The 9,837-nt window shown below is 42.9% G+C and overlaps 1 protein-coding gene across 1 annotated transcript in view; it reads right to left on the reverse strand.

Annotated features, from left to right (window-relative positions):
• CCNI (cyclin I) overlaps positions 1-9,837 on the reverse strand; it is a 59,732-nt gene that overhangs the window by 18,164 nt on the left and 31,731 nt on the right. Inside the window, exon 2 of the mRNA XM_019534244.1 lies at positions 6,976-7,132. Coding sequence (XP_019389789.1) covers positions 6,976-7,089 — 114 coding nt within the window. The 5' untranslated portion in view covers positions 7,090-7,132. The remainder of the gene's footprint in view (positions 1-6,975; positions 7,133-9,837) is intronic.

The raw sequence follows: 9,837 nt of genomic DNA on the forward strand, positions 1-9,837 counted from the left end.
AGCGATGCTTATAGTCTTTTCTGCAGTAGCAACCAATACAAAAAATTCTAATTTAGTTTTGAATTGCAATTGCAGAAGCCCTGGTAAAGACTTCCTAGCCCTGAAAGAGCAAGTGGGTAAGCTTCTTCCTACCAGGTACAGCAAATACACCACTAAGGATTTTCTCAGAGAAAGCTGGGCAGGATACTCCTATACCTTGACAGAGTGACCAGTGAAATATCCATGTCTGTAGTACATGTGAGAAGTGTTGCATAAAACCCCACCAATGCAGCAAGGAAAGAGAAGCTACACAACAGAGTCGGCAGCTAGGCCATCCTACCTTGATCCACAGACTTAAACGAAAAGAAAAAAAAATGCTGGGGTGGATAAATATTTAAAAAGTCCCTTCCAACTGCAAAAGAAAAGCCCCTTCTAGCTTTGAAACTGCTCGCCTGGAAGTGATTTCTCATGATGCTTACCTGTCACACAAGTCAGAGGTTGTTTGCTGGCTGATGCACATCAATCACTAGCAATGCTTGCTCCCAGCCTGGGAAAGTGCGACACAAATCAGCCCCCACACAACAGAAAACCAAGCCAAGCATCACAATTACCAGCTTTGCTTTAATTTTGAATGCAGCAGTGGTAAACTGAAGCAGAGCTCCTGTTGGTTGCTGCCAGGCAGCACCCATCAAAGTCTTCACCATAAAGAGACAATTAGATTGGTCCTGTGATTTTCCAAGGGATTTTTTTTTTTTTTTTTTAAATATAAAAAGAGTCTACTGGCCAAATCTTCAGCCAGCATGAAGAACCAGCCCTTGCTGCGGATCAGAGAAAATACACGGGATGAAATCAGATGTTGGAGATGTGGCAAGTTCCCCAAGTGACAGCCTCACTCACCCTTTGGCTCCTGCTGGCTGCCTCCAGTCCTCATCTCCTGGCTCCCCCTAAAGTATTTCTCTGCAAAAAGTCCATGGCTCACTTGTGTCTAAGCCCAGGATTAGATGTAGGGAACCCACACATCCAGCTACAGCTAATCTCCCTGACATGGCACACCACCAGCTTGGGCAACTCAATGTGGAGAGTGTGGCTGCATATTCACAGCTGAGCTCAGCAAGGGACCAGCACTTTGGCTCCAAAACAGAGCACACAAATCTATGCTGAGCTTTAGTCAGCCAGCGGTGCCACTGACTTCAGGGGAACTTCAGGCATTTGCTTTAGATAAGCAAAGGCTTAAGTCCTTTGTTGCATCTGAGCCAACAGGTTCCAACTGTTGCAGGGTGAGGGGTGGTGACCCAGCTCCAGTCCTCAGCACTCTACTGGACCGGGGCCCAAGAAGGATTGGCTCAGGGGGCAGCCCAACAGGCCCTCCAGCAGAAAGCCAAAAGGCAGCTGCATGAAATCCTGAAACCTCAGAACATGCTACATGGAAAACATCTCAGGTATTAAGGGCAAAAGCATTTCTCACAGGGGCTTGCTGGCAACAGATAGATGTGGTTGAAGTGTCCGGACACCATTTCTCTGAAACAGCTGTCAGGGCCTTGACAAGCTGCCCAAAGCAGAGAAGTACAGTAAACACCAGAGCTAAGCATTTAGAGTCATCTATTCATAAAGGATGCAGATAGAAGTCCTGCTCCCAGCTGTAACACAACAATTTCTGCAAAAGGGGGTTCTAAGTAACAAGGTCACCTCGAACCAAACAAGTTCACTATTGGTTCCAGTGGGAAGGGGAATTTAGCTGCCCAGGTATCCATAGCAGTAGCCACAGCTCTCTACCAATACTAGCTGTTTTCAGAATAGGAGTGGGGAAAGGCAGCAGATAGAGCTCATTCTTGGGGCTCGCCAGCTGGTGCTGAAGGATGGAGTGGGTGAACTCCACCCTCCCACCTCAGGAGAGGAGGGGCACCAATATACTCAACCCCACCCTCCAGGGGGCTGAAAAGCCCCCAGACTAAACTTCCTCTGCTTCCTTTCCAACAACAGCAGGAGCTGGGAAGCCACAACTTACAAAAGACGCTACAATTTGAAACATCTTTATCTGATACCTCAATGCAGCCAGGGGCCTGATTTTTCATCGGATTGGCCTTTTTTGCAGCTGTCTGCAGCCACGCGCTAGTGCTTGGTCACAGCTATAGACTGCTTTCTGGGGCCAGATCAGGCAAAAATTGTCACTTCTGTCTGCACCCTACTGCCTGTACTTGGAACCAGCCATGCTAACGTGCCAGTATGAAGACTGACGTTGCTGTGTCAGATTCTTATCTCATCTCTCTCTCTAACCTGCTTACTCCAGATACACACCTCTACACACTGGGCATAAAGCAAGACGCTGTTATGGTGCTTCTGCTCCTGTAAGTTAGTGCTGCACCTCTAATAATAGATGCCAAGGAGCCAATGGTGAGCAGCCTTAAAGGAATAAGGGGACAGACAGTGGAGCTTGACCATGCTGGTCCCTTCTGACTGTGAAATCTGGAGTCTGCTTCCTGTGACACACCACTTGTGTGTCAAGGCCTCAACACACCATCTATAAAAAGGGTCCATCACAGCTCTCTCCCACTGGGATGCTGTAAAGATAAAGGTGGTGCGTCAAAGTAGCTGCTTGTTTCTTGTTCTTCCCCCTATTCTGAGGGGAGATGCCATTCTGGAGTCTTGTTTTCCAGAGTTCAGAGAGAGATTAGTATGAATTGATCTGCTGTGCAAGTATAAAAAGCAGGGATCTTTCTGGGATTTCAGAAGTGAATAGATTATTAGCTGAATAGAACAGCACAAGTGAAGATAGAAAGGAGGTCACTCAGTACCATCTGCCCTCACAGACTACTAGTATACCCCACAGGATTTTTTACTGCAACTTCTTGTCTAACTCCTTGTAGATGCTTATTTTCCAAATGGGCCTGCCTTTCAACAGCATCAAAGAGCTAGAGGTTCCTGTGACAGATTTTAGACGTGAGAAATTGAAACTAATACAACTGCAGAACGCAGATGGACTCAAGAGGATGGCTGACTGACTCCATGGTATGCTGAACAAGCAACAGCAGAGGTCAGTAAGCGCACACAGGAGAGGTGACTGCAGTACTAATCACAGGCAGGTGACTCTCAGACATTCCCAGGGGTTAATGTGCATTAAAGCGATTCTGCTTTCCAGTTCCCCCAAGCAGCCAGTTGTCTGAAGCTTTGTAGAGAAAACTGCAGGTCCCATCTTGGAGATGGTCAAAGAGCTTTTCTCTGCTGATGGCTGAATGAACTTACTACTGCCTCCGACTGCTTATCAGGGCTGCCAAGCCAGATATTGTGATTTCCTAGATACAATTTTTAAGGCTCTTGGGTGATAATTATGATGCTGATATAAATGTTATTTAATTGCTAGAATGTCAAGGAAATTATTTTTTTTTAGAGAGCTGGATTATGGTTTTAGCACTGTTTAAAGAAATACAACTAATGATCAAGCCTCTCCCCCTCAATGTTCCTTAATCCTAGACAAGGCCAGCAGCAGACTGCTCTCCCATCTGCTCTCAAGCCTGGCTTCTGCAGCCGAGATGGTGCATTTATCTGGCCAGCTACTTCAGCAATACCATTTCAGTTTAGTCTCTTGCCTTTCTCTCATCATTGCAACCTCATAAATGTAAGCATTGTAGCTGGGATTTTTCAAGGGGCCAGAGTGAATCAGGATCCCAAATCCTTTGACCAACAGGAAAAGCCCTTAATTCCACGTAGGCAGCTGGACCATTACTAGCTGACACAGTAGGCACTGTATTATTGCTTCCTTTCAGTCTACCTCCAGTTGCTGCTGCCTCTTCCTTTAGATTGCAAGCTCATGGAGGGCAGAAACCATCTCTGTGATGTAGTGTTAAGTGCTGCAAAACAATGGATTCCAAGGTTCTACTGAAATATAAGTAATAAAATCCTACTGAAAATCCCCTTAGGATCTTTTGACAACTCCAAGCTATCATCTTACTGGCAAACAGTGTTGTGAGGTTTTAATGCCTCAAAATTCAGATAAACAATTTCACCTGGTGAATGAAAACAGTTACTGAAGTCTTGGGTTTTGCTCTTCCCCCAATCGATTTTGCTTCTTTCTTCTTCTTGGCTTCTTCTGTGAGCTGGTTATGGGGTGTTGGTTATAGTTGTGTAGGTCTAAGGACATAGACAAGTTCTTTGGGTAAATGTGATATATTTTATTGTATCAACTAAATAGTTGAGAAAAATTGTTCTTTGCAAGCTTTCAGACACAACCACCCTTCTTCAGGCATAGGGAAGAGTGTGCTGGTGTGTTGTGTGCTCTTCTATTCCACCAAGGAGAGTATACAAACAGCAGCAGACAGACACTCCCTGTGCCTGAAAAAGGGTGGTTGTGCCTGAAAGCTTGCAAAGAACACGTTCCCCAACTATTTAACTGATCTAATAAAAGATATCACATTTACCCAAAGAACTTGTTGCACTTCTTGTCCGTGAGCTGGTGACCTTTACTAGTGCTAGAGGCCCCTTACAAAGGGGTAACCATGCCACCAGGGATATGAGTCCTAAGTGTCATCTTGGGTACAGTTATTTGACTCAAGTGTAACTCCACTGACTTTAGTTGGGATGTTTGTGGCTTGTATCAGCATGAAACCACTTCTCTGAAGTCTCCAACAGTGCTGGCACGTAGCATTTGGTTCTGGTCTGGTGGAGATAGTGCAAAAATTTATATGCAGCATTATCTCCTTCATTTGCCTGGTGACATCAGGAAAACCAACAATGCTACTTTGTACTTAAGAGAAATTTCCACCCATTAGTCACTTTACAAAGCTGGAGAAGTAACAATCTGAACTTTAGAGATGGGGTACCCAAGGACACAAAAGTAAACTATCTGGCCCAACATCAAACAGTAAAAGTTATTTAAAAGCAGGGAGGTGAGGAAGCGTGAAATGGCATCTCCCGATTCTTCTCATCTTATGGAAGAGATAAAGAAAAGACAGCATAAGGAGTGGATAAAAAGGAAGAAAAACAAGAAAGAAGTACAACAAGCAGGAAGAGGGAAACAAAAGGAAAAGTGGCTGTTTTTTTTTAAAGCACTGCTGGTTCATAAACTGTTGACTGTTACAGAGTTACTCATTAACATGAAAACTGCCCTTCAACCAGACTTTACAACAGATCGTAACCATGGGTGCTCCCACCCCTCTCCCTTGAGCAAAGACCCAAAACAAGAAAAACAGAAATATGAACACACATCTTAACGGTGTTAGCAAAATGGAAGGTCGCACTGGATAAGCAAACTTTTCCTTTTCCAAGACTGAACAGCCCTCGGGACATGCTGAAACAGTGTAGCACATGTCCAAGGAAGAAGAGAGAGAGAAGCATGCATTATTATCAGAGAACAAAGCTTTTCAAAAATTACCCAGGTTTAGTTTAAAAGGTTTAGTGGGGTTTTCCCATCCTATCTCAAATATAGTTAGAGAGACACTACACTGTATACAATTTTTACTCTATTTCCAGAGACCTAAATTCTAGCACAAAGATATCTCCAAGTTGGGAGGAGGGAAATTAGCATTAGAGTACAAAATGCCACCTGGAGATTCAAACCAGATCCTCACTCCCAAAGGCAAAACTGCAGGGTGCTTTCAGTTCCTGTATGCTCCTGTATTAATTAGATCCTGTACACTTACATGCCTGATCTCATTTGGAAGCCAAATCATCCTATCAAAACAGTTTGTTCTTAGTCCACATCTGTAAAAAGGGAATGGAAAATTTCACTTCTGAGCTCCAGGATTTGATAAGCAATGCAGATTTTTCCAAATGTCCTGGGAGACGAACAATTATTTTCCATAACTGAAGTTTGAGGATGTGGAGACCGTTTCAAGGACATGAATAGATGCTGGGGAATAGAATATGACCATGTTTCAGATAACAACAGCATGTGTAGAATAATTCAGAACAAAGGTTGACTGAAAGACTGCCAAAATGAACATGGCTAAATTGAAACTATTAGTATCTCATGAACTGCCAGGGATAGGAAGAAAATATTTTATGCCACCAGCACTCTCAGATACCTAGTGGCTATACAAGTCATTTTATTCTTCCATGGCAGACCCATACATATGACCCCTTGTTCTTATGATTTCATATGTATGTTTATATACATATGTAAACACATAAACTTTAACCTGATTTAATGAGTTTTCAGCATATGAGATCCAGAAAGGTGTAATCTCATGTTACAACATTTTGTTTAAACCAAAATGGACAGTTCACAAGTTGTCCAGCAATAAATAGACCAATGTTTTCCATGGGTAGGACAACTGGAAACATCCTTTATGTTCCAACTATGGAAGCAATTCTGAAACCCTTCCTGACACAAGTTGGACCCACTACACCAAGTCCCACCAATTTCTGTGGGGTTAATCATTGGCTAGAATATGATTTACCAGACCAAATCCTCAGCTAGAGCAAGCTGGTACAGCTCCCCTGAAGTCTAACGGGCTACACAAGCTGTTCACCAGCTGAGTTATGGCTCAGCAGAAGCAAGAATGGTTAAATAAGACCCCATCTTTGAATATGAAACTTCCAGAAAGAATTTGTATGACAAGCTAACAGCAGCAACAATACTAATTGTTGGAAAGACAAATTGTGTGGAAAGTCACAAGGGCATCAACCACCTTAGTATAAGAAGAACTTAACCTACCAACGTTGTTTCTTTTCAAAATTATTGTGTCAGCTGCCCATTGCAACTGCCTCTTAATTATTTATGCAATTCATAGTCAGTTTAATTAAGCTAGTGTATGCAATGACTTCTAGAAGAGCCAGCAGTGGTTTAACATTGTATCCTGTACAGTATGTTCTGTACCTTAGACTCCTGATATTTTCTTGAAACAAGGCATTAGTCACTACACTGAATTAAAAGTTAACCTCCCCCAAACAGCAGCATAATTTATCACATAACAGGTTCAGTTGTTCACTGAAAAATATGCCAGAAAATATCCCCCGTGCTTGACTGAGCCTTTTATTGTAATGAATGAGGAGAGATGTTACCTGATTAGGCTGAATTTTGGGCACATGTACTTTCCACATCTGGGCTTCCCTAGAGATTGCCATCTCCAGAAGGAGAGACAATCTCTGGCTCTCCAGGGGTCCTGAAAACTTCATGGTAACCCTTGGATCTGCCAGCCACCCAACTGGATACAGCTACCTGTGGAAGCAAACACAAACCACTGATGAACTATACCAGGACAATGCATTTGAAACAAGTGTAAAGACTGCTACAGAGAAGAGCTGCAAAAATTGGAACAATACAAACAGCTGATAAAGAAAGCACTTTTCCAGTCAGCTTCTGATAAATATTTCAACTGAATGCTATAAACAAAAATAAATAAAGGACTCCCTCATCATTAATCAATCCTCCATGATATGGCCCTTATAGAGTATTGAACAGTGCAAAGGAAGGACAAAAATTAATAGCAGCAAGTACTACATGTAATTTAGTCTATGAACATGTGGGAAGATATCAAAAAACCATCTCTGAAAGTGCATTCAAATTTGGAACATGGCACTGACAGAGCATCCAAGGCAGACAGGATGGCTCCCCAGAAGCAATTATAGTTACTTGATGACCAACCTACTTTATGTTACTGGTATTCCCATGGAGAATATGATGTTTAGAATGAATAAAAACCAGAGAGTCTTGCCTCCTAATTGACTGCCATTGAGATTTCTGCTGCCTGCATGCTGCCCATATATACTTCAAGTCCATTTCCTACATGATGGGCCAGAGGAATTAGGCCTGGACCATAAAAAACAATTTGTTCCATGTGCACCCCAGTGACAGAACCTGATATCATCTGGGCTTCCATGCAAAACTAAGAGCTGATCTACATAAGCAATCTGCAGGACTGGGACTGAGACTGGAAAAATGCCTCTATTAAAACCCTATTGGGACATCTCCCCCTATATTCCCTTCTACTGTCCTGCAAGGCAAGCCCAGACAAGAAAACATTTCTATCATGCTCTGGAGGTCAACAAATGGAGGCTGAATCACATTCAAATAGGGTGGACAGAGGACCTCAAGAGGTCATCTAGTCCAACCCCTGCTAAAGGCAGGGCCATGCTTGTCCCCATGCTGGCCCAAAGTGGGGAAAAGATTTCAGACTCCTACACCCCTTTCCTCCTCCAAGGTGGAGGGCAGCTAGTTTAAGTGCTACCATTTCTGTGCTTTATGTAGAAACAGTCTTTAACGTGCACACACCATAAACCAGTAAGGGTTGGAAACTGACATGGGGAAGGAGTGAATCTACAGTGGATTTTCAAAAGCAGATCACAATGGCCCAACTTTCACTGAAGTCAGACAGTTTTTACCAGTGAATTCAGAGGAGAAGTCAGGGTGACACCTTAGAAAACCCAGCCTGAATGTTTTTCTCCACATCAACCTTTACCTCACATACTGCCGCTGGTTCACATCGGTTCCAAAGAGCACAAATTCACAAGAGTACCCAAGACTGAGGAGTTCAAGTCCAATCAGAAGTCAAGACAACTTCACCATGTTTCACCCCATGGGATGGTTTATAACAGCTAATGCTAACCCTAATGCAGACAGGGTTTAAATGACTCACAATCTGGACTGTCAGAGGGAAAATTTTCCTCGAGTCTCTACCCTCCAAGTAACACATGCCCCACTATCTTGTCCAAGCTTTCCCCAAAGCAAGCAATCTAAAAAAAGCCAGGGGGGTCCTCCATTTCTATTTTAGTCTCATTCAGAAACGAACGTAGTTATTATCTGACACAACTGTAAGGAGAAAAACCCCCCAGCAAAACATAAAAAAGTAAAAGTTGCAAGGGACCTCTGGCGGTCATACAGTTCAACCCCCTGCTTGAGGCAAGATCATCCCTATCCAAATCTTTCCATACAAATCCTTGTCTAACCTATTGCTAGAACTATACAACCAACCTTGTTGCATAATTACAAGATTTAGCATCCTAATCTGATACAGGTACAACAGGGCAACAACAGTTGCCAATGTCCTGCTATTACAAGGATTGTTAAAATGCACTTAAGAAATCAAAGGAAGAGGGTCATACCTCCTGCTACAGAGGAAGGCAAAAACCACCCACAATCTACACCAATCTGGCTATGGGGTAAAATTGCATCCGGACCCTAAACATGGCAATCAAACTGACCATGAGTGAAGGGGCAAGACCTCCTTAATCTGGAAAGTCCCAGTTTCAGTCCCAGCAGGAGCACTGGAATACCCCAGTCAAAATCCCCAATGCTTCTGAGAAAGGCAACCCTCCCCCCCGTCAAAACCAACCAACAAAGAACCCAAACCCTGATGCCCATAACATCAGCAAAGGAAAACAAATCCTTACTGGTTCCCATATGATTTTTAAATCAACATCACTTGTCTAATATATATTTCAACTACAGTAAAATATGTTTTGAGAGAAAAAGATTTAAGGCTGTTACTCAAGCTTATCTAATATTGCCTGCCACTTACGGTGACCAAAAACTTCTTGACTGTACTAAAGGCATTTGGGCAAAACAATTCAAGCTGCTGCTAAGTCCCTGGGAAAATACTCAAACTCTGAACTATCTATGAGCACTCCTGTGATATCTGAAACAGGATATGGTGGACACGAGCCAATTCTCAGCCAGGCTGTTTACAAAGCCAATAATTCTAATTCTGAAGCGTACTGATATAATATAGTTTATGCTTCTGTAATTTTACAGCAAATGAGATACCTGAAATTGATTTATTGACAAAAAGTTAAACAAATAACAGAAGAATAAGTTAATTCAGATAACAGAACCAACAGCATACCTACAGGCTGGGAAACTCCTTTCTTGTCAGTGCAGAGGCAGAAAAGGATCTGGGGGTCATCATTGACTCCAAGATGAACATG

This window comes from Crocodylus porosus, unplaced genomic scaffold, assembly GCF_001723895.1.
Source record: "Crocodylus porosus isolate Cpor-Errol unplaced genomic scaffold, CroPor_comp1, whole genome shotgun sequence".
Lineage (NCBI taxonomy): Eukaryota > Metazoa > Chordata > Crocodylia > Crocodylidae > Crocodylus > Crocodylus porosus.